The sequence below is a fragment of the Girardinichthys multiradiatus genome, chromosome 7 (genome assembly GCF_021462225.1).
Source record: "Girardinichthys multiradiatus isolate DD_20200921_A chromosome 7, DD_fGirMul_XY1, whole genome shotgun sequence".
Lineage (NCBI taxonomy): Eukaryota > Metazoa > Chordata > Actinopteri > Cyprinodontiformes > Goodeidae > Girardinichthys > Girardinichthys multiradiatus.
Genome location: NC_061800.1, coordinates 16120637 through 16145291, shown reverse-complemented (window position 1 = coordinate 16145291; position 24655 = coordinate 16120637). Strand labels below are relative to the sequence as shown.

Sequence of the window (24655 nt, the reverse complement as noted above, 5' to 3'; positions counted from 1 at the left end):
TTTGCATACATGAGACTTTTTGAAATTGAGGATCAGACTGATCTGAACTATTACCTTTCTAAGGCTCTCTTCACAGAAGATTAAGACTTCCCTATGATCCCCATGACTGTTCGCATATCCATAAATTTCAACAAATTTAGAAAATCTAATTTCAGTGTGAAAACGAGCATGACCACACTGTGATTTCAGTACTTGACACAGATTTTTCCTAGCTGCTTTCTTTGCAAATCTATTACAATAAAACCATCATTGATATCATAACTGCAGTAGGATGTTTCCTCTGAATATGTGAAATATACCTATAAATATGGGAGATTGCTGAGCCTCCACAACCAGTTTCAGCCTCACTGTAGAGAAGGAAACACCATCAGTAATATCACCAGCTTAGCAACTGCATGAGACAATGCAGATGAGAGGGTTTTCTGTACATTGTGCTGCACACCTAGTGCAAATCTCTGTGGGTATACCTCTACTATCAGCTCAGAAGGATTCAAAATTTCAAATTTTGGGTATTTTCCACTAACCACTGTAACAAGTTTCTACCAAGGTTCTGAAGCCTGTAATTTTTTTATAAGTCACACTGTGACTATTGCTTAACCATATCGTAAACATTTTGATCTGCTGCGCACCGTTTATCTTCCACCTTCTCCCTCACCATGAAATGTGATACCAAGGCTCTATTTGACAGTGTTTTTAATTTGAACTGTAGCCCGAAAAGCTGACAACTTCCCTGTCCATCTGTACAGTTTGGAGGTGTGTGCACTTTTCTCACGCTGTGAAGGCTTGTTCTGTGGGTAGCAAAGCATAATGATCACTACTGAATAAGCATAGCATATTTTTTTGTTTGTACTGTTTGAAATACTTGGTGAGATCCTTTATGTTTCTGTCAGAGTGGAGGCAAACCCTTTGCCTGTACCACCTGTTCTGTCAAAAGGTGCTACAATAACTTACTTGGAGCGCAACAGCCCTGCGTTGGCATGGTCAGGTTGTAACCTTGGCATGTTCAGCTCTAAATTCTCTAATAAACAATTTATGCAGGTGTGCATGAGCAACAAGTTATTGATACTGTGATATTAGGGAGGTTTGAGGCAGGATCAACGTGCAGATCATGGTGAGGAGGCCGCATGGTGGGTTGATAAGAGTTTAATGATGATGAACAAAATACTTACAGGCAAGCAGGCAGAGTGCTGAGCATGAGAGCAAACAATCTTCAGAGACCAGATTCGGCAGACAAAACTGAACAACAGGTGACGGACTGGGAAGAACTCTGGGTAGGTAAGAGGGTTGTAGCTAGGAAAGTTTACAGGAGGAACCAGCAGGGAACAATGAAAACCAGCAAGCCTATCTACTAAGAGAGGTGGAGTATGAAAAATAAATAACAGGGAGACAGGTAATCAGGGGAAACATGACACAGGTGTGGAACAGGCTGCAGGGAGACTGAGGGGAATCTGTCTAATTAACCTAATGAGCAGAGGGAAAGCAGGGACATGAGGAACTGAGCAGAAAACAAGGAAACTAGACTTAATAACAAAACCAAGGGAAAAACACATCTATAGGGAAATATAAACAAACACATGAAACACAAGAATCTAGCGAGTAACAACCTGGTCAACCTGGATGAACAGATAAACACCTGACTGAGAAAAGTAAGCAAACACAAAATACTAACATGGCAGATCGTGACAGATACATCTGTTGCTATATACCTGGTTCCTTCAGACAGCATCCAGGACCCAGATATACTGCAACCATGATAATGGAATAATGGACTATCACAATCTGACCACAAAAGTTTCCTGCATGCTTAAAACATTTAGGAAACTCCTACTTCATTTTGCCAAATAGGAGTGCACTGTGTTCTAGATGCAGCAAAGACAATTCACATTCTGGCTGACATTTAATTCTGTTGAACATTCTTGGTCTGGTGTGAAGGAGACCTAAAACATAAAGAATAGCTGAGTTAATACTTTAATTTTGATTTTAAAGTAATTTCTTATATGTTTTTAACACACAAGACACTGTGATTACCCAATTACACTCCCACTGTAACCAAATGACCTGCAGGAAACTCAGTATACACATTTTGATTTATAAACCTTGGGAGTGCATGAGATGTCAGCCATTTCTTAGTAACGAAACCCTCAGTACAGAGCCATCTAGGTCAAATAATTTTCAGGACGCTCAGTCTGCCCCTTGCAGTATAGCAGAACACAACAGGACATTTTCCTTCATGTGAGCTTCCAAAACGAGCTCTCTGTGGGTGTAAATATGTCTCTCTCTGTGTGTGTGTGTGTGTGTGTGTGTGTGTGTGTGTGTGTGTGTGTGTGTTTCTGTCTTGGCATCACAGTGAGAACCATTTTCCTGATTTCACCATCAATTTGAGGACCGTTTGTACCAAAGTGAGGACATTTTGCTGGTCCTCACGACCTATTTTGCTAACGGTTAGGTTTAGGACTAAGGTGTGAATTGACTTTAGGTTAAGGTCAGGGTTAGGCATGCACTGGTAATTGTTAGGTTTAGGGTTATTGTCAGGGTTAGGGCATAGAAAGGGTTGAAAATGACTGAAAATCAATGGAAGTCAATTGGAGTCGACACATGGTCCTCACTACATATAGCAAAACAAGAGTGCGTGTGTGTGTGTGTGTGTGTGTGTGTGTGTGAACCAGGGAGGTATGAATGCCAGAGAGGACTAAGGCTGAAGCCAGAATCATAAATCAACCAGATAGTAGTTTCCTCAGACTGCTGGAGAAGTAACTGCTATGTGACCAGCAGGACACTGGAAGGTACTAAAGAGAAAAGATCTTAATCAGTTTAGTGGTCGAGGAATCTCAGCAGCTGTGGAAGTCAAAGAAGGACACATCAGGAGGAAAACTGCAATCATATAGATGCTTGTAACTGTAAAGTAGGCTTATTTTACAACAATCTAGCACAGGAAAGAACACATGGTTTTATTTGATATTTGATTTGATGGGTAATGTTTTAGATATACAATTTGGATTTCTTTTGCAGAGTAGAATGACCATATTAAATACTTTGTCAATACCACGTGTGACCTAATTTCCATCATTCAGCCAGACTGCTGGGTGACAGGTAATATATAGGTAATATATGAAATATATTGTCCCATAATGGCATCCGTACAGTTCAAACTCAGTTAATCAAAAATAAAAATACCAAAAACACAGACGAGTGGCACTAAGACAGCACAGTGGCTCAGTTGTTAGCACTGTTGTCCTTTGGTGTCTGCATGTTCTGCCTGTGCCTGCATGGATTTTCTCCTGGTTCTTGGGTTTCCTTCATCAGTATGGAAACAAATATGTTAGGTGAATTGGAGAGTCTAAATTGCCCTAAGATAAGAGTGTTTGTTGTCTTGCATTGTCTTACATTTCTCTATGTTGGCCCTGTGACACACTGGCTATGTGAGTATATTCAGAATAAGCAGTGAAGCTCATAATTATCCATACACCTGGCAGATTTAGATTTAAAATAATTTTCATTCAATAAAATAGTTGATTTTTGATAGGAACTAAGAGAACCTAAATCAACCAGGGGTCTGAAAAACTTTGGTCTCAATTATTTATGGAAAATGACTGATTGAGAGAAGGACAGTCTTTGTACTAAACAAAATCATCCAAATCAGATTGTATTCTTATTGATTAGATACACCTGCATCAACAAACCATCATCTGGAAAAAGCCAGCAGCACTTTGAGGATCATGTTCTTTGAGCAGATATTTTGGGTTTATACATTTATATTCTCGCCCAAAAACATTTCACAGAAAGCGCAATTGCAACTTCTGTTTGAACAATCCACTTTGACCCGCAATGAATTGTGGGATAGGGTGGGCCACAAAGGATACCCTGGACCCATCCTTCAAATCTGGGGAAAAGAAGGACGCATTTGTTAGCCTTATTTAGCCTTCAAATTTGGACAGCCTTCGCCGCCTCGCTGTGATGTAGTCGGCCTACAAGTGCAGCCTTTGAATGAGGCAGCCCCTAAATTTGGACATAAGAGTGGGTTACAGATTTTGGTGTAACAGCGTACAATCACTTCTGCTGCAGGGCATTTCCGTTGTCACTTTTGTATTCGTGTTGTGGCTTTTGTACTTAGCCCGAGACTTCTGGGCCACCCTGTAAAAAAGATAAACAAGCTGATAAAGAAGTCTGGTTCTGTTCTGGGGACTTTTCTAAAATCTCTGGATAACCTCGTCATAAAACAAAAACATTACGGACAGCCCTAAGCAGTCTCTTGATCAGACTTTCATACAATGACAGAGGGTATTTAGTCAGAGGCTTCTTCAGATGCAATGTAATACTTTAATGATCCATTTGGGATTAATAACGTATTTGTCAATTTGAATTTACTTTAAATTTATTCCTGACCAGAAATTGCATTTTTGTTATATCTTACAGAACATTTTAAAAGGTATTTTCTTCAGTTTGTATTGTTTATTTATATTCTTAAAATTGTTCAGTCTACTATACTAGAAAAACACACAGGATGTTGTAAGGTGTACTGATTTCTTCACAAAGTTGCTTCTTTCTCTAAAACTGATCTAAATGTTTTGACAGATCTAATGTAACTAACTAGACATGACAGCTGAGGTACAGACCAGTTGTCTTCATAGTATTGTGAAAGTACTTCTTGTCCCATCAGCCAGCTCTATATTAGTCAGACTGTGTTCCACATCCACCAGTTCGGATAAAATGTTGGGCTCTAGATTCAAAAGAGCTATTTAAAGGTTCTCCGAAACAACAAAAGCAGGTGTTAACAGATCTTCTGGCCAAACTCCAGCAACTTCAAATAAAACACATTGGCTCTTTGCTTCTTTGCTGGCTGGTTTTCATACTGGTTTGCAGACTGTCTCCAAGTGAAGATATATTAGATGTGTAGGTTTGTATTTATAGCAGCTTCTTAGAACAGAGACTTACTGTAAGGGAGAAGGGTCACGGTGTGTGCTCGTCTCTCTGTACGTGTGGTTTGTAACCAGATCGCAGAGGACAGAAGGACAGAATTAAGACGACTCTGTCACCATGCGATTCATCACACTCACACCCAATAAAAACTAGCTTCAGTTTCTGCAGATAATAATCAGAATGGGATAATAGTGAGGAGTAAATGTGAAATAAGAAGTTAAAATGTGCTGTGGTGTCTAAATTTGTACTGGAAAGTGGATAATTGAATCTAATGTTGATAAATGTGGTGTTGAAGGATGTAAGACAGTCGTAAAACTGCTCGCGGTATGGAATTTTAAAGGCTTAAAGGGTATTAGGGAAGGCACAAATTGTACTTCAGGGTCCTTGAAATGGTTTAAGTTGTCACTGAGACACAATGAGTGGTTCTTAAAAAGGTTTCCCTGACCTTCACTCTGACTGCAAGGTTGAAATAACAAATTCAAAAGGCAAAACTAATGTGGGATTGAAGGTTGGAAGTAAATAGGTGTCTAAAGCTGGATGACGACCAAGAAAAGTACAAGGCTCATTGAAAAGTCCAATCTGCAGTGGCCAGCTTTGTGATTTTGTGGCTCAGCTTATACCTATTCTCTTTCGAATTCCCCTTCAGGATTTATAGAGCCTGAACATCCCCCTCAAAAAACATGATAGTTTTAGCATCATGCTGAGGGGATGCTTTACTTCAGCAGGGAACAGGTAGCTGGTCCGAGTAAATGGGAAAATGGATGGAGCTAAATACAGAGCAATCATGGAGGAAAACCTGTTAGGGGCTGCAGAAGACGTGAAGCTGGCACAGGTTCACCTTCAAGTCAGAGACTGACTTTACAGATTCAGAAATGCAGGAGAATGCTTTAGATAAAAGCATATTCATGTGTTAGAATGGTCCAATCAAAGTACAGACCTAAAGTCCAATTGAAAACTTCAACTTTGAATTTTCTAAAGAACTGGCATTTGTATAGATGTGAAAAGTCCTTAAAGATATAAGATTAATGTAGCTTTTATTATCCCAAAAGGTAATTCTATACAATACTGACTTGGGGGGCTAAATATCAATGAAAGCCACAATTCTTACGGTTTTATTTGCAAAACCAAAAAAAGGGAAAACTATCATTTTCTTTCCACTTCACAGTAATATGTTACTCTTTGTGGTCCATTACATAAAATCCCAATAAGATGCTTTGAAGTGTATGGTTGTAATGTGACGAAATGTGAAAAGGTTCAACCAGTATAAATACTTTTGAAATGTAACACGCCCTAAATGCTGCTTAAAAAGATGTAAAAATGTCTTTGGGATTAATAGATAAAGGGCCGAGGCTCTGTGAAAAGCTTTCAGATAATGATTTCATTGAAGAACACAAGAACTTGATATCAGTTGTTTGTGTTTTTCTTTTGGCATTTAAAAAAATGTTCCAGTTGGTTTGATTTCTATCTTAATGTATTATTTGAAAAAGCTTGAATCACCAAGCTTCACTGAGGTCCTGTTGATTCTAGAAAAATGCCTTCTTTTTGGCAGGTTAGCCAAAATGGCACAAGACATTATCTGTAAAAATAGAAGCTAATCTGTATTTACTACCATGAATAATCCAAGCTCATAACAACTGATCCACTCAACCATCTGAGATATTGAGTCACAGACTGCCCGTGTTTGATTACAGCACTGTTTTGAGTCATGTTTTTCTTAACCTAATAATGATTCTCATAAAAAATTCACTGACCTGCCCTATGAAAACAGACTAAGAATGCAGCAGCTTTGCACACATTTAATCTAGAGGCACACCAATTTCATATAAACACACAAACTAGAAAAAATAAAACAAACCTATTTGTTCAGTTTAATTACATCGCCTTATGTATTAATCTTCCTGTTGGGTTAATCCTCATAGGCCACACTTAAAACTGGATATTGCAAAAGGACTTCAAAGAATTGAGTTTGTGGGGGTACATATTGTGAGAATTAAAATTTGTGTTGTGATCAAACAAATTAAAACAGCAATAGTTCATAGTATTTGTCTAAGTTTATCATTGCTCTTAAGGCGTTTTTTATGACCTATATTGTGCTTAAAAGGCTGTGGTTCGTAGAGGAACCTTTTGTGAGTGCTCAGCTCATTAGAAAAAGTAGGAATGATCTTGGGGGTATATGGCTTGGATTTTATAATTCAGAGGATGTTATAAAGAATTAACTTATGACATTTAAATAGTAGTGAATTGTACTTAATGTTGTATGACTTCTATAATAGAGTAAGAATTTGTTAAAATAAAGTAACAAACAGTTGTACTTATGGATAAAATTTGGAGTCATCGGTGGTATGGTGATGATGATGATTATTATTTTATTAGTATTGATAGTAGTATTTTTCAGCATTGTCTATACCCGCTTACCCTTGCAGGGTCACGGGGAGCCAGTGCCTGTCACCTGCGATCGTTGGGCGAGAGGCTTGGTACACCCTGGACAGGTCGCCAGTCCATCACAGGGCAACACCGAGAAACACAGGACAAACATGCATGTACACGCTCACAACTGAAGACAATTTAGAGAGACCAATTAACCAAACAGTCATGTTATTGGACTGTGGGAGAAAGACGGAGTACCTGGAGAGAGAACCTATGAACAACCAGTTCATATTTAACATTTAACCCTTGGTTACCTTTGGTGGCTGAAATGCTTCACATGAACTTTAATGTTCATCCGCTCGCAAAGTGTCTGAGATGCTGTGTTTGATGGACCTTAAAAAATGTTTTTAATAACAAAGGTACCAAATGAAGTTTTTTTTTTTGAGGCAACTTTCTTTTAAATGGTAATAACTATCATCTCTAGTTGTAGAGATATAATTGTGTACTCAAATCAGTTACAGTTACAGTGCATTTATTTCTTTCGTAGATTAATTGTGGATTAAAATCAGAATTTTTAAAAAGACCCCTTAAAGTTAAATAGGTCATATATATTTTAGGGAAGATTACATAATGCATGTGCAAATTATGTATGTGTTAGAGGGGCATAAAAAATGAATAATAAACGGAAAAGGTTTGTCGTTTTCACTTTACTAATGTTTTAATATGATCTGATATGTTTACCTAAGTTGGAGAACTGTACCTAATAAATTCAATATTTATATTCCTCCCCCTCCGCCCACTCAGTGTCAGGACTGATTCAGTTTTCCGCCGTGTTTCCACCCACGCCCCGTTGTTATGAAAGATTTCTCTGTAGGGCTCCTACAAGCTGTGGATGTAGATATCCACAGATAGAAGCATACTTATCTCTATCAGATACATTCTCCTCAACACACAACGTACTGTGTATGGAACACCTCTACTAACAGGAGGGCAGCAGAAGGATTCACACTTCAGCTTCTGCTCCATATTTTGCTCAAATAGCCAGCAACTCCTATAAAAACAACTAAAATAAGACATTTGTGCAAAATGAGTTTTAAATTCACACAGCTTTGCACAAAGTGTCTCAGTATGTGAAGGCTGAGACATTAAAGATGTTTTAATTTGAAACCCTCTGAAAATTAGTTGCCAGTTTCAGCATTGTGTGGTTTCATGATTTGTGAAATCTGCAAATATAACCCTGCTACAGTACTATTCAAGCGGTTTCAAAATTAATATTTTGTACAAAATGTCTAGGATGTTGTAAAACAAAACTGGAATCTAGAAAAATATGAAATGTTGAAATGACAAATATGTTGGAACACTGTTTAAAATGAAGAAAGTTTGACATGTAAATTACTTTCTAAATGACTGGATGACTGTGGCCAAGTGGGCAGAGTAGTCATCTTGCAATCTGAGATATGAGGGTTTGATTCTGGTTTCTTCCAGCCACATGTTGTTGTGCCCCTGGGCAAGGCACTTAAGGCCAAGTTGGCTCCCAGTCTGCATATGCATAAATATGAGTCCGATTGGGTGAATATGGCCCTAGTGTAAAGTGGTCAGTATGACTAGACTAAAAATACCTGCCGCTTATGTAATGCAGATTTGTAATCTGGGCTTTTGTTCTGACAGACCTGGCAGTAAACAGTTAGGTAGGAGGTAGATCTTACAAAACTAGCAGCCATATTGTTGGATACCTGCATCCCAGTGCTCATTCCTAATTCCAGACAGGTGTGATGTATCCAAATTAGGACCATGTGTGCAGGGAGAGCAGACAACGAAGTCAACACCCTGGAAAGCAGATCTGAGAGAACTGACCAAAAACAGAGCAAAACTTTAACTAATAGTTGACACAGAATGCTTTTCGTATTTTGGGGTGAAAATCTTGGAAGTTTGTATGTATTTACTGAAGTTGATTTGTTACTTTGAGCTTTATTAATAAAACTAACCTGACTATGAACGTATTAATAGGATATTAATGGTCATTTTGTTGCTTCCTGTTCTCCATCTTCAGTATCTGTTAAAATATTGAAAGAAATCCATGTCATCATATTTGTCTTTGTTTCCAGGAGGTGGGAGCGGTGCCGTGGGTGGGGCGTTGCCAGGTATAATTGGTGCCACCAGTCCCTCAGTGGTGATGAAACCATTCCTACCGTTCCCCATGGAGACAACGTCACCGGTCGGACTCTTCCCAAACTTCAGCACGGTACATAAACCTGTGTATGTTGTTGAAGGAGCTGTCATCACTGCTCAGATAATCCTCTGCAGCTGCTAACCTCTGTTTGTTTTAAGCAGATGGATCCAGTGCAAAAGGCTGTCATCAATCACACCTTTGGTGTTACCATGGTACCCAAAAAGAAACAGGTTATTTCCTGTAGTGTTTGCCAACTGAGGTTCAACTCTGACGTAAGTTTGTGTGTGTTGTATGTCGTTATTGGTTGCTACATGAGCATAAGGGAGGGGCATAATCTACTAAAGTAAAACAAGACGGCACCTTTATGGTATTATCAGACACTGAACTTTCAATTAATGTTAAAAAATCGAACAAAGAAAGCTCAACATCCCAGGCTTGTATGCAGCTCCACACAATATTAGGATTTAAAACAAAGGAAACTGCCAATTCTAATTTAAACACCAAAGGGAATACATTTAAATCTTAACTACAGGATGGTTACAGAGGCAAAACGTTGGTCTCTACATTAAAAAGTAAATTTTAAATTTTTTATTGTAATATTTGACAGAAACAAAAAAGGATTTCATGATTTGACCTCACTGAACATTTTTTGACTTTTTGTGGAACCTTTTATGAATCAACATGATGCACCTAAAGGGATCAAATTTACCATGACATTTTAATAGAACCTCTGCAGTTTGTGACTTTGACATGTAATTAAGACTTCTAGATTGCATAATGATTTTATATTTAAATTTTCATACTGAGTTTACATGCTTTAAAAAATGTGATACATCCAGCAGGTAAATGAAGGCTCATGTTCTCAGAATAGCTAGTTAATCTTTTAAACTGTACGTATGAACTGCTAAACTACTGTTAATGTTTACAATAAAAAAGGAAGGGAAGGAAAGGAAGGTTTGAGTGTGTTCATATTCATACACAAGGTTAATTCAAAGTGCTTTACAGGGAGAAAAAAAAAACAAAATTGAAGAAATACTGCTTCAAAACAATTGCTGCATTAAAAGAATATCAGTTAGTGTTGCAATAAAAAACCCAAGTACAAATATATATGTTAAACCACTGTACATTGATTTTTGGCACAAAACATACATACACATGTAAGTTATTTAAATTATCCTACTCAGTTGAACATTTCTTTGAATCTTAGTAAGCTATGCTGTTTTGAACAGCTGCACATTGTTTTTTTTCCCCTGACTGTACACTCTCTTATTCTTGCTTTCTGTTTATATATTTTATGTGAATCTGAATGCTTCCATTTGCCCATCACTTTGCTGCTGGTACACCTGCATTTCCCCACTGAGAAATAATAAAAGATATTTCAATTAAATACTGAACAGGTCTGCTGAACAGAGATGTATTTTATCCCAGGACCATTAAGTGCCTCAAAGACCAATAGCATGATTTCAAAATCTTTCCTTTCACAAACAGTTAGCTAGTGCACTAAGGACTTGTGTGATATGACAATTTGTAGCAGTAAAATGATTCAGAAATTTGACCAAGGTTTCTTGGGTGCTTTGTAGAATTATTTTTGTTTTTTGTTTTTACTTCACTAAGTTGTATTGAGTGCTGATCTCTAATTAAGCAGTATTTGGGACAAAAAAAATAAAGCTATCTGAGGGAGATTTAGCATGCAAAAAGTGCATTTACATAACGGTGCATTTACATGCCTCCTTTTTACTTGTATAATGTATTTTACTCTTAAAATGTTATTATTTATTTTATTTATCTCTACACAATTTGTAATATTGGTATAGATTAAATAAAAAAATAGCTCTGAATGTAACACTGTTTAAAAAATAAAATATACTTCACTCACTCTGTGCAGAAAATTGAAACTAAGGTGTTTAAATGGTTTTGAGTAGATAAAGTTAATTTTGAGTGTGCATTTTCCTCCAGCAACACATTTTTGCTCAGCTGGACTAAATATATTCTAATTTTGCTGAATATGCCTGTACCTTAAACTGACAGAGATATTGGACTTATTTTTAAAAGGTTATTGTCATGGTCCTGAGGTGTTTTTTGATTAATCCTTTGCTGTTATGTTGATTAGGTCAAGCTTTCTTTAGTAATTTCTTTATGCTTATTATTGTTGTTTTCTTATTTGTTTATTTTTGTGTTCTCTGTTCTTTCAGATTATCTTTGTTAGATCTCTGTCAGATATCTTTACTGGGTTTCTCTGTGTTTCTGCTCTGCTCCATCTGGTCAATTAGCTCTACCTCCATCAGGTGCTCTACCTCAGTATGTATGCTCAGCGGTTCTCTTTGTATTTTTTTTAAAGTTTTTTTTGCGTCACTAGTGGCCCTTGTTTTTGTTATTTTTCAAAAGTAAGCAGACAGCAAGCAGGGAGGAGAGAAGGAGAGACATGCAGCGCAGGTCTTCTGGGTCAAGACTTGAACCCGGGACAGCTGCGTCAAGGACTGAAGCCTGTATATATGGGTCATGCACTCTACCGTTACACCACGCGTTGTGCCCCAGTTTTTGTCAGTCAGTCAGTCATTTTCTACCGCTTATTCCATAAGAGGCAGGGTACACCCTGGACAGGTTGCCAGTCCATCGCAGGGCAACACAAACAACCATGCACACACTCATTCATGCACCTAAGGGCAATTTAGAGTTACCAATTCACCTAACAGGCATGTCTTTGGACTGTGGGAGGAACCCGGTGAGAACCCACGCATGCACAGGGAGAACATGCAAACTCCATGCAGAAAGACCCCCAGCTGGGAATCGAACCCAGGACCTTCTTGCTGCAAGGTTACAGTGTTACAACTGCGCCACCATGCAGCCCCCCAGTTTTTGTATTCTTTTGTTATATATTAAACACTTTTCCTCACAAGACAAGACAGTAGTAGAGAAATGTGGTGAAAAATCCACATAACTGTACTACTGTAACTGTGCCGCAAGATGAACACTTCTCAGGGTTTGTTAGTTGTTGCTTGTGTGAATAATCAGGTGTAAGCTGCACTCTGTATTAACACAGCACTGTGTAAATGACACTCAGCGATTTCATGACCGCTGAGAGCTTAATGAGCTTCCTCATTACCGACACATCCATCAAACATGACTTATCTACGAGCCAGTACAATTATTTATGAGCGAACATGAATAGAAGAATTACTGCTGATAAAGAGAGAGTAAACAATGAGCATTAACTTATTCTAACAAGCTTAGTAGAGGTTGAGTAATTGAGCTGCCAGGATGTCACAAGAGTGGAGTAATAGTGAACTCACACACTTTTACTCTAGGCTGGTAAAACTCTGTGAAAACACCCAACACTTTGTGTAACGTGATTACCTGGAGAGTTTAAAATGCATATTTTATCCCAATTTTCTTCATCTTTCAGACAAACACAAAACAGTGCATAATTATAAAGAGTAAGAAAAATGGTTTTTAGTAATGTAAAGCAGTTTATTTATAAAATAACATCCCAAGCTTTGAACATCTCACAGACAACTGTGAAAATGGAGAGAGTACAACCTACAAAGACATGGCCATCCACCTCCACTGACAGGCTAGCCAAAGAAAGCACCTTGCCAGAGAAGCAGCGAAGAAGCTTATCCTAGCTCTGGAAGAGCTGCAGAGTTCCAAAGCTCAGGTGGAAGAATAGGTCACTGGCCACTGCTGAAGGAAATCGACCAGATTTTCTTATTTTGCTGTTTCCCACATGCATTATAAGGGACACAGCAAACATGTGGGAAAAAATTGTTCTGGTTAGATAAGAATAAAATAAAAAGATTTTGGCCAACATGAAAATGGCATGTATGGTGGAAAACCACTGCACATCACTATACTGGTGGTTTTTACGTTTGTTTAACATTTGCAGTTGTAAAGTTTCTCTTATTGGTTCCCCTAAATAAAAGTCCTTCTTATGACATGCAGGTTTTAGAAGTATACCAGCTATACGTTGCATTACAGTTTCTTTGGAACCTGTTTTTGTGACAAAGAGCTGTGTCTTGAACAAGCTACAGTTTAAACAGGGACCCTGAACTAGATTTACAAAAAAATATATATATATATTTTTTTTCCTAGCTTCTTGTTTGACACGTCTGCAGCTCTGATGGAGCAGCTCACGCTATTCAATTTTTTTTCTTGCCTCATCAGTCTGGGAACCAAATGCACTCTGATATTATTCAGTCCAGTGTTGACAACTGTTTTTGGTATAGGCCTATAAACACAACCTGAAACCTCGTTTTATGCTTGCAGGAGATGTGCCTGGTTTTGTATGTGTATAATAGCAGGGATAATGCTCTGAGAGCTTCAGTATCTCTGTTAAGCCTTACTTGATGTTGTGCCTGAACTCTACCAGCTGCTGCAGTGCCACTGTTCTGCTAATGTGCCTCTCATGCGACACCTGCTATGTAGACCCAGTTAGAGTCCCAGTTAGAAAGCAAAGGCTGCTAAATTTTGGAGGCTGCGGTATATGGGTGGATACCATCAATAAGAACTATATTAATAAACATACAGGTGGTCCTTGTGTTCCTGAGCTTTTCAGCAAATAGTTTCAGGTTTGCTCCTTCTTAAAATATAACCTGCTCTGAATGGAGACTTGACCCCTTGTGACTGAGATTACACATCAACACCTTAAAAATGGGCACATTCAAGCAGAGCAAATTAACCCAGGACACTACAAGTATAAACATTTCGCTACCTGTGTGTGGGCACCCTCCAGTGTCTTAGAAAGAATGCAAAACCCTAGGGTTGGACGTAAGCAGCAGGAACAGAAATATAATGTCAAAACTAAGATACCTTATGCCATAATTCATTTCTTTTCATTTGTCCAAGCTTGTAGTTTACAACAGTTATAATCTTTTCCATGTTTGAAGTCGAGACATTTGTTGAAGTGGGAAAAGAAAAAACGAGCACCAGGCGGCCGCCAAAATTTCCAGAAGAGTAATGACATTGCCTCCAAAACACCTGATCTGGACATCGGCAACACATTACACACTATCCACCCATTTATAAAAGTATAACAACAGCTCGCAAGCTCAGGTGATAAGGAGTCATACGTTAACTTGTCCACTAAAAAGAGGTCAGGATAAATGTTCCCTGAGAGCTGTAGTTTGGAGAAGAAATTGGCACCATTTCTGGGGATTTAAAAGCGCTCTGTGGAGGGTCCAAAAATGCTGTTATTCAAAAAATTTAAAACATAAAATTAGTGAATGGAAGCAGCTAAACGTCTCACTATTCTACAGATGTTCAGTCTGTGTTTTACTCATGAACTATTTCCTGCATTGCAGTAATGTAGTTGTCAGACTACTATTGCACAATTAAGTGTTAGAAGATAAGTTAAACTACTGGTTTACAGTTAGATTGCAGCTGTAGTTAAACATCCTCTTTCATTTAGCTCATAGACAAAGGAATTATTATGGTTTAAAACCGTGCAGAGCTCAGTTATTTCTTTACCTAATATCTGGATCTGCAGACATCAGCAGAAATTTTCAGATGACAGAATACACCCAAAAACTGAAGCTTTAGGGTAAACCAGCACTTTTACTCCTGTGAGCACCTCAGTGGTCTGGCTACTGATTCAGAACTATCTGTCCTTGCGTGACATGAACTGTTGTCTCTTTGTCTCATCATTTCCATTGGATTTTATTTTATTGGGTAAAAGATTTTTTCAACAGAGAGGGTGATGAGTGATGAGAAATGTGTCCTTCTCACCTCCTTTTACAGATTTGACAGAGATTTGACATAGAGGATCTCTGTGGAAAGTAAGATTGCTCTCTCTGTCTGTGTTCTGTTTCTACTAAGAAGTCACACAGTCATTCATCATATTCCAAAGGTCTTTTTTTGTCAACAAAAAATCCTTTCTCTGTTCATAGCAACAATATGCCATAATCATATTTGTCAGAAAAACCTCATTTTAAAAGCAAGTATCTGCCTTAGAAACAAGAGAGAAATATATTTTAATTAATTCATAGTTTAAGCTTCTAATATATTGGGGGTGCTTTAAACTGATATTTGGCTTTTAGCAATCTTGAATGGACAGTATTATGTTTTTTAAACTAGAGAAATTTACTATTACTTAATTGATTATCTCAATTTCTTGTGTACACTTATCTGCTCGTGTTTATGTTTTGGTCTTAGACATTTGAGCAGAACCAGCAAGAAGATGATATTTCACCATATACAACATCCTTAAGTCAGATTCATCACTTTAAACTGACACCAATTATCTATATGTGACCCGAGTTGTTAACCTCTAACAGTCATCGTATTTTAACTGACTTATTATAACTTGTTTTGTCAGAATACTGTCAAAGGTCTTTTGAAGTAGTGAGTAAATGCAAATTTATTTACCTACGTAAAATTATGGCTGGGGATTAGATCACAGAACACAAAATGTCTTCCATAAAGGAAGACTTAATATTAGTAATATCTCCTGCAGCGAGCCTTTTCCCTCCTCAGTCATCTATTCGTACTTTATAGGAACTATAAAATCCTTCAGATATTTTACTCAGATGCATTTCTGGGTCACAGGGAGGAGGAAAGATCAAATAAGGAGGTACGATTATGCAGAGAGAAAATAGTCTTAGAACTTAGAAAACTGAACAGATCATGTGGTGAGTAAAGAATTTTACTGCATAGATTCTGCTTATTTTTAAGAAAATGCAAATTATGCTATATAACTAAATGGAATATTGTAGCAACTGCTGTTGTATTGCTGTTGGATGGCAAACACTACAGCTTTGCTTAGGCTCCCTTCACACCAAACACAAACGACACAACATTAAAAATAAGATAGAATGTGAATGGTCCTGTTTGAGACTCTTAGAATCATCTCCTGTAGCACATACAGAATATTTTATGACACCATTACATGAACTCCCCAAAACAGCTGAATTCTCAACTATTTAGAGCAGCCAAAAAACTTGTTTGTTTAGATTGAGATTTACTTGTTTTTAGCCTATCTGGGTCCTGGGTGCTGCATAGAGGAGCCTGGTAGAAACAACAGTTTAAAGATCAGGTGACCAGTACACACCTATATGGATTGGTCTTCACAAAAATTTAAGGATTGTTTCCATTTAAGGCTAAAAACCTCATCAGGCCCACACAGTCCTGGCAAAGCTTTGTGTAATTTGTTACGCTCTTGGTGGTGCTGCATCTACAGGGGTTAGACAATGAAACTGAAACACCTGTCATTTTAGTGTGGGAGGTTTCATGGCTAAATTGGACCAGCCTGGTAGCCAGTCTTCATTGATTGCACATTGCACCAGTAAGAGCAGAGTGTGAAGGTTCAATTAGCAAGGTAAGAGCACAGTTTTGATGAGAATATTGAAATGCACACAACATTATGGGTGACATAAAAAGGGGACAAATTGTTGGTGCACGTCTTGCTGGTGCATCTGTGACCAAGACAGCAAGTCTTTGTGATGTATCAAGAGCCACGGTATCCAGGGTAATGTCAGCATTCCACCAAGAAGGACGAACCACATCCAACAGGATTAACTGTGGACGCAAGAGGAAGCTGTCTGAAAGGGATGTTCGGGTGCTAACCCGGATTGTATCCAAAAAACATAAAACCACGGCTGCCCAAATCACGGCAGAATTAAATGTGCACCTCAACTCTCCTGTTTCCACCAGAACTGTCCGTCAGGAGCTCCACAGGGTCAAACCTTTGGTCACTCATGCCAATGCCAAACGTCAGTTTCAATGGTGCAAGGAGCGCAAATCTTGGGCTGTGGACAATGTGGAACATGTATTGTTATCTGATGAGTCCACCTTTACTGTTTTCCCCACATCCGGGAGAGTTACGGTGTGGAGAAGCCCCAAAGAAGCGTACCACCCAGACTGTTGCATGCCCAGAGTGAAGCATGGGGGTGGATCAATGATGGTTTGGGCTGCCATATCATGGCATTCCCTTGGCCCAATACTTGTGCTAGATGGGCGCGTCACTGCCAAGGACTACCGAACCATTCTTGAGGACCATGTGCATCCAATGGTTCAAACATGGTATCCTGAAGGCGGTGCCGTGTATCTAAATATTATTGAGCCACTTTGGGGTGTTTTGGAGGAGCGAGTCAGGAAACGTTTTCCTCCATCAGTATCACGTAGTGACCTGGCCACTATCCCACAAGAAGAATGGCTTAAAATCCCTCTGACCACTGTGCAGGACTTGTATATGTCATTCCCAAGACGAATTGACGCTGTATTGGTCGCAAAAGGAGGCCTTACACCATACTGATAAAGTTTCATTGTCTAACCCCTGTACGTGTATGGTGTCCCAACAGTATTCTGGCCACAGAAAAGCGGATCTCAACAAGCAGCTCACCAGGCCCAAGAACAGCAAAAATCAGAATCAACTTTATTGTCAAGTTTGTGCACACAAACAAGGAATTTGACTCTGGTACACTTTGCTCTCAGTGAAGATATTTTTTTTCAATATAAATGGAAATAAAAAATCTAAAATATCTTTAAAATGTCCATATGTACACAAGTAATTTTACAGAGAAATAAGGAGATCAATCCAAGTATGCATGGTGTGGTTCTGCACAGCGGAACCTGGGAGGGCAGATATGTCCAATGCCTCTGGTTTCAATAACACACTGTTCGTTAGCATCCCAAGGTACAACCAGGATGCCCAGAAAGCTCATAGCGCTTCCCCGTTGATTGGCAAGGTTGCTTTTCTCCTAGGCCGAAAGTCTGTGGATCCTTCAAGGTGAAATCTGCTCTGGGCCTTGGTGCTCCTGGTGGGTCCATGCAGCTGAGACTGTCCTAAGATAAAACTGTGCCACGATAATTTGGTATACAATGAGCTCCCTGCTGTGGACTAGTACATACACCTCCAAACTGCACAAAGGCTTGGCTTTGTGTATTGCTAAGAGACTGAAGGACTAAGTGAAGGAATTTGTCAAAAAGCTTTGAAAAATGTTGCAAGAGCATCATATTTATCGATGTCTCACAGTGTTTTTAAATAGCTTATAATTCTACTATAGTTACAGCATGCCTAATTTAAAAAGCTAAAGAGATTTTGTGTTATGATTCCTTCTGAATACACTTGCGGAGATATGCACACAGAGTGCTACACGAGGTTAAAGATATGCATGCAGTGCAAAAAACCCTCTCACCTGCATCCTCCTATGCTGCTATTCCACTGATGAAAAAACTGATGTAAGACAGGTGCGTTGTCCTCCCCAATAAGGCTACAACTAATAGCAGAGGTGCGGAAATCTCACATATTTACAGTACAGGAAACAGCAGATTGTTAGGAAAAATCCTAATATAGATTTTGAATTAATAGTAAAGCATTGTAATAGGATGTTGTCTTTCAGTAGAGATGCATAATGTCAGATCAACATTTATATGCTACTATGACTTTGTTTTGCAAGATAGGTGGTCACAGCTCTGAAACAGTCTGCATCTTTGCTCTGTATGGTTTACCAGAAGTGATGAGTGTTTTGTGCCAATATGGTGCAAAAGAAATGAAGAAACAGAAGAGGGTGAAGAGACAGGAAATAAAATGAATACATAAAATATATCAAAGCAAAAATAAAAGTGAACTTCTTCTATATTTTTAGTCTCAGGCAGAGGCTCATTATAGAGGCAGTCGTCATGCTAAGAAGCTTAAGTCTCAGGAGAACAAGGCCAAAGCCAAACTGTCAGTCACACCAGAGACCAATGGGAACAGCTGTGGTCCTGCTGGTCCGACCCATCCGATCTCTACTAACAGCAGCAACAGTCAGCGCACAGGTTGAGTTTATCCTCCGATGCATAACTCTGATCTGAACACGTTTACTTTTCATTTGACATTAACTCCTCTCTCTCCTCTTCTCTGCAGAACTATTGTCCAGCCTGACAGACTCCTTGTCTTCTCTTAAACCCTGCCTCCCCTCCTCCACCTCCCCTCTTTCCTCCTCACCGGCCATCAGCAGAGCCGGCAGTGAGCCTCCCCCATCCAGCCCGCCCTCTGGTCTGCCAGCTCCTGGTCCCTTGTCTTCTTCCTCATCCTCCTCCTCTTCAAAATCTTGTCCCCAATCTTCAGTCACTCTCTCCCTGTCCGGTGCTGCACCTCTTGCTCTGCAGACCACCTCCTCCTCCTCCCAGGATGCTCCTCTCTCAGCAGAGTCCGAGGAGGAAAAGGCGAAGAAGCTGCTGTACTGCTCTCTTTGTAAAGTCGCCGTCAACTCTTTGTCTCAGCTGGAGGCTCATAATGCAGGTAAGGGGTAAACATCAGATGGAAAACCATTTGTGTCAAGTTTTTTTTAATCAATATTTCTTTTTCCACATTCATCCACCCACACTTAAAATACATCCAACTATGTGCTTAAAAATCTTTTAATGAAATCTTTGAGTTAATTTCTTACCTTCGTCCTATTCTGATTGCCTAGACTTGTCTGAAAACAGGACCGAACAATTAGTGTTCAATCATTTTCAAATTCACAGCCATTTGACCCTCTAAAATACACAGTGACTTCCAAAAGTACACATTTTTTTATTCACATTTTGTCATGTTATAACTGCTGGCTTCAATGTATTTGATTAGATTTTTGGGATACATGAACACAACGTAATGCTTAATTGTAAAAAGAAAGGAAAACGATTCAAGATTTTAAATATTTCTTTTACAAAAAAATCTTAGGGTGGTGTGTATTTGTTCTTTCTCCCTAAGCCAGTACTTTGTAGAACCACTTTCTGTTGCAATTACAGCTGCATGTATTTGAGGGTGTTTCTCAACTTGCTTTGAGCATCTAAAAAACTGTAAATGGAATTTCATGTTGATTACGATCAACAATAAATGCCTTGTTGTCACTCTTCCACAAAGTCCAGATTTGTGGTGTGGAATTTGTCCTACTGACAGACTTTCTCACATTACCTGTGGAACTCTGCAGCTCCTCCAGAGCTACTATAGGCCCGTGACTGCTTTTTTGATTAATGCTCTCACTCCCTCTCCTGTCAGTTTAGGTGGACTTCTCATGTCTTGGTAGGTTCTGCAGTCGTGCCAAACTATTTCCATTTTCAGATCCTGGATTGAACAATTAGATGTTGAAAACTTGGGATATTGTTTTATAACCTAACCCTGGTTTAACCCTTTCATCTTTCTCTTTGATCTGTCTGCTGTGTTCCTTGGACTTCATGATGCTGTTTGTTCTCTAATGTTCTCCAACAAACCTTTGAGGCCCTCACAGAACAGCTGGATTCATACTGAGATTAAAACATACACAAGTGGATGTTATTTACTAACTAGGTGACTTCTGAAGGCAATTGGTTGCACAGAATTTTATTTCGTGTTATCACAGTGAAGTTGGCTGAATACAAATGCACACTTTTACTCCTATCCTTCATTTATCCTATTCTTATATCTATTTTTCATAAGAAGCCTGGCCAAAAAGGCAGTGTACCTTAGAATAAATAAAATGCATAACAATAACTAGCACAAAATAAATGCAAAAGATACTCAGCAGTTAGTGAACAACCAAACCATATGTAAAAACAGACCTGATGGAAGAATATCAAAAAGAGCTACAATGACTGAATGAATGAGATTTTTTTTTTCCTCTGGTTCAATGAACACTCAGGGATAAGCAGTTCAGACAAGCTTAGTTTGTGTTGTAAATTATTCCAGGAAACAAGTGCTGCATATTTCTAAACCTTTTTTCTAATTTTGCTCTGACTCATGGGAAAATCTTGAGCTGAAGCTCTATGAAACTCTCCGACCTTCAAGTCTTTGATGTTTTATGCTTCCCCTAATGTTTTTATATCTCAGGTACGAAGCACAAAACCATGCTGGAGGCTCGTAGTGGTGCCGGCCCAATCAAAGCCTACCCTCGACCGGGAACCAAGCTGAAGAATGGCAGCAGCTTGGCAGTGAAGGGCTCTGGCTTGCAGAACAAGACTTTCCACTGCCAGATCTGTGACGTCCACGTTAACTCTGAGATCCAGCTCAAACAGGTAGGAGAAAGTCATAAGACTCGTGTATTCTTAGTCACTGTTGCTTCCCCATATCCTACCCACATGTTGCTATTTCACCCCTGCCTACTTCCCTTTTTGTACCCCTGCGTTGCCATTGCATTTCATTTTAATTCTCTTGGCAGTAAAGTATTTATGATTAATTATGGAGACAAGAAAATCCAAAAATTGCTGAATTCTTCAATAAAATTTTATTTGGATATTCTGAAGATGTTATTTTACTTCCTGTTTGGCTGACAGTGGTTCTGATAACTGTTTTGGGCAAATGACCTTTAAGAGATAAAGGTGAATATTACAGATTAAACCTTTTCAGACTATTGATACAAACTTCGCCTTCAGCTACTTCCGGTCTAAATGCAGTAGAGGCATTTAAGCCTTGGGGCCTTTTGATGCTTATTCGACCCATTCCACTGATTGTAGTAGATCGGGAGTGGCCTAATCCAGTCCTCGAGAGCTACTGTCCTGCAACTTTTAGATGCATCTCTGGTCAAACACACCTGAATCCAATGGCTGGATTCCATCATCAGCAGTCATTGAGCTCTGCAGAGAACTGGTAACAAGCCACCATGCAGGGATGCTGGAGAAAGAATGGATGGAGCTTTGAGGACTGGACTTGGACGTGTTAGTAGAAGCTCTTTGCTGCAATCTAGGGGTCAGACTGTGAACTATATTCGGTTGGGATTTTACAGGCTGTATTCGAAACACTGCGATGAAGCAGAATGTATTGTACAGTAGTCTATGTAGTAAGTCAATTTCAAAGCCCATCAAAAATATATATATATGTTTTCACAGTGAATAGACATTTGTAAAGTCACTACAGGCCCCATAGAAAGGTGTAACTGTAACAAACTTTGAAGGGTTTTCTTCAATGCAAACTTCTATTTTCTCACTTTCAGGAGAGGAGAGAGCACTCTGGTCTGTATTTAAACCGTCAGATTTCCAGTCATAACTTGTGATGATTTTACTGCTTTTTCAATGTGAAACAAAAGTAACCTGACTTCAGATTCAGAGGAAGTTTGTAACATTCACAGATATTAATAGAAACGTGTCCTAAGGGGGAAATGGTAACACACAAGCAGCAGTGCGCCTCTTTTCTCAACTTCAAATCATTTAACGTTCTGAGAGGGTTGTGGGACATCAGAACGTAAACAGTTTCTATCACTGAAATATTTTTTTGACTGAAGATTTTACTTCCACTTTCTTCAGAGACTGCTGTAAGCAATGATTTAAAAACAATTACAGTTAAAGTATACAGAAAACAGGAGCTGTAGGCGAGTTAAGGACTTAGTTATAATGCTGAAAAAAATGTCTACCTATTTAAAAAGCTCAGCACTCCCATAAAACCCCATCCAAAGTGTGGGTCCCTTTTCTTGGGTAATTTGTGTTTACTGTTTACTGGTAAATGCAGTGGAAACACACTGAGGTAAATAAAATCCCAACAAAACTACCCTGGTTCCTAGAAAGGGTTTAGGTCAAAAGTTGGCTTTGGACTCCTGATCAAACCAAAATAAGTCTGAGCAACCTCTTGTCGCCAGGTATTAGTTTTTAGAGGGATATAACCACAGTACCTCACGATAAACTGTGAGGTGATTATAGAGAAGTACTTAAGATCATTGTTCCAGGCTGTTAAGAAACATGGGTTGTCAAGATGAGTACAGACTGACAGATGATCTGCATGAAACAAACAAAACTAGGAAATGGGGTAAAACTTTATAGTTTGATTATGTTTTTGTTGTCATCAATTTTGCAGCACATTTCCAGCAGAAGACACAAGGACAGAGTGGCAGGAAAACCCAGCAAACCCAAATACAGCCCGTACAACAAGCAGCAGCGCAGCTCGCTCAGTGTGAGTGTCCTCTGACAGCTTTTTGTTCATCTTCAAATGTATAAATTCACCAGTAGAACAGAGACACACACTGACTCAAGTCTGTTTGGATTTCTTTAAATTTGTTTTCACTTTTCTTTTTCCATTGTCTATTTTCTCCTTGTTTTATTTATTGCCTTCTTTTTGATTTGTTTTCCCTCATTTGCTCAACTCCTTAACTTTCTTTTAATTTCCTCCTCTCCCTCCGATTCTCTATTTTTCTCCTCTAACCTCTTGTTTTTATTTCATCTTCTCTCCTCTGCTTGTTTCCCATCTTTTCATTATCTTTTTGTCTGTCTTGATTGGTTTCCTCTTTCCTTTTCTTCTCTTGGTTAATCTTTCTTTCTATTTGTGCATGCTGTTGTTTCTTATTCTGTCATTTTGTCTATTTTTCGACCCTTTGTTTCCATTTCCTCATCTTCTTCATTTGTTTGCTTCATTTTGGTCTCACTGTTTTTTCCTCATAATTTTTTTGTTTTTCCTTCACTTTCTTATCTTTTGTTATTTTATTTTCATTTCCCCTTCTCTCGTTTCCCCTTCTGCTGTTATCACCTTATCACTCCTCTCCTTATTTCCACAGGAGCTGGTGAAGCCTTCCCTATCTCCTTCCTTTTTTCCCTCTCCTTTCACTTCTCCTTCCTCCCCACTACCTCCTCCCATCTCATTCCCTCCCTCATCCCTTTCCTCCTCCTCTCTCCTCTCACCCACCTCCACCCCCCACACCCCCACCATCTCGCTCCACCCTCGCCCTCCGTCGTCCTCATCCCTCTTCACCGCCTCCTTCCTGCGTCCTGCTCCGGGACCGATAAGAACCAACCAAGGATCGATTCTCTTCACTCCCTACTGATGTCTGCAGGAGCAGCTGGGAGTTGAACTGGCAACCTTTAGCTACCCACAGTTTGTTGGAGCTTCCGCTGTTGTTGCAGCTTGTTCACCTGACTGAATCTTCCCACAAACATGAGAGGATGAAACCTTCCTGCTTTTGCCAGGATTAAAGATGTTCTGATTCCATCCAACACTTCCAAACAGGGAGGAGAGGGCGAGCTGTTGCTTTGACTAACCCACTGACGTGAATATGAACAGAACCAGTGGGTAAAAAGCTCCCAGACATACCAGAAAACAAGAAAAATGTATGCAGTCAAGGAAGATTCCTTAAGATCTACTTAGCATTGTATAGAAAGCAGCAAGTGTTGCAGAAATGGGTTTAGGACTGGAAAAAAGGCTGCAGCTCATTTCTTGTTAAGTCTTTGTGGTGTTCCATGTTTGCTGCCCATTTATCAGAAACGTAAAGCAAAGAAAATCTGAATTTTTCTAATACATCATGATTTGATTAGAGATGATCAGCATTATTAAAGATGTAGAAAAGTTTA

At 39.0% G+C, this 24655-nt stretch overlaps 1 protein-coding gene across 4 annotated transcripts in view; it reads left to right on the top strand.

Annotated features, from left to right (window-relative positions):
- The window catches only part of znf385b (zinc finger protein 385B), a 93670-nt gene extending 69015 nt beyond the window's left edge, over positions 1-24655 (top strand). For 3 of the 4 annotated variants that reach the window (XM_047370762.1, XM_047370761.1, XM_047370763.1), the window contains 7 exons: positions 9390-9526; positions 9616-9726; positions 19033-19204; positions 19293-19670; positions 21219-21403; positions 23172-23267; positions 23866-24655. In XM_047370762.1, the coding sequence (XP_047226718.1) occupies positions 9390-9526; positions 9616-9726; positions 19033-19204; positions 19293-19670; positions 21219-21403; positions 23172-23267; positions 23866-24132 (1346 nt within the window). In that variant the 3' untranslated portion in view covers positions 24133-24655. Of the gene's footprint in view, positions 1-9059; positions 9197-9389; positions 9527-9615; positions 9727-19032; positions 19205-19292; positions 19671-21218; positions 21404-23171; positions 23268-23865 lie in introns of those variants that run through there. The other variant, XM_047370764.1, reaches the window with a different exon arrangement.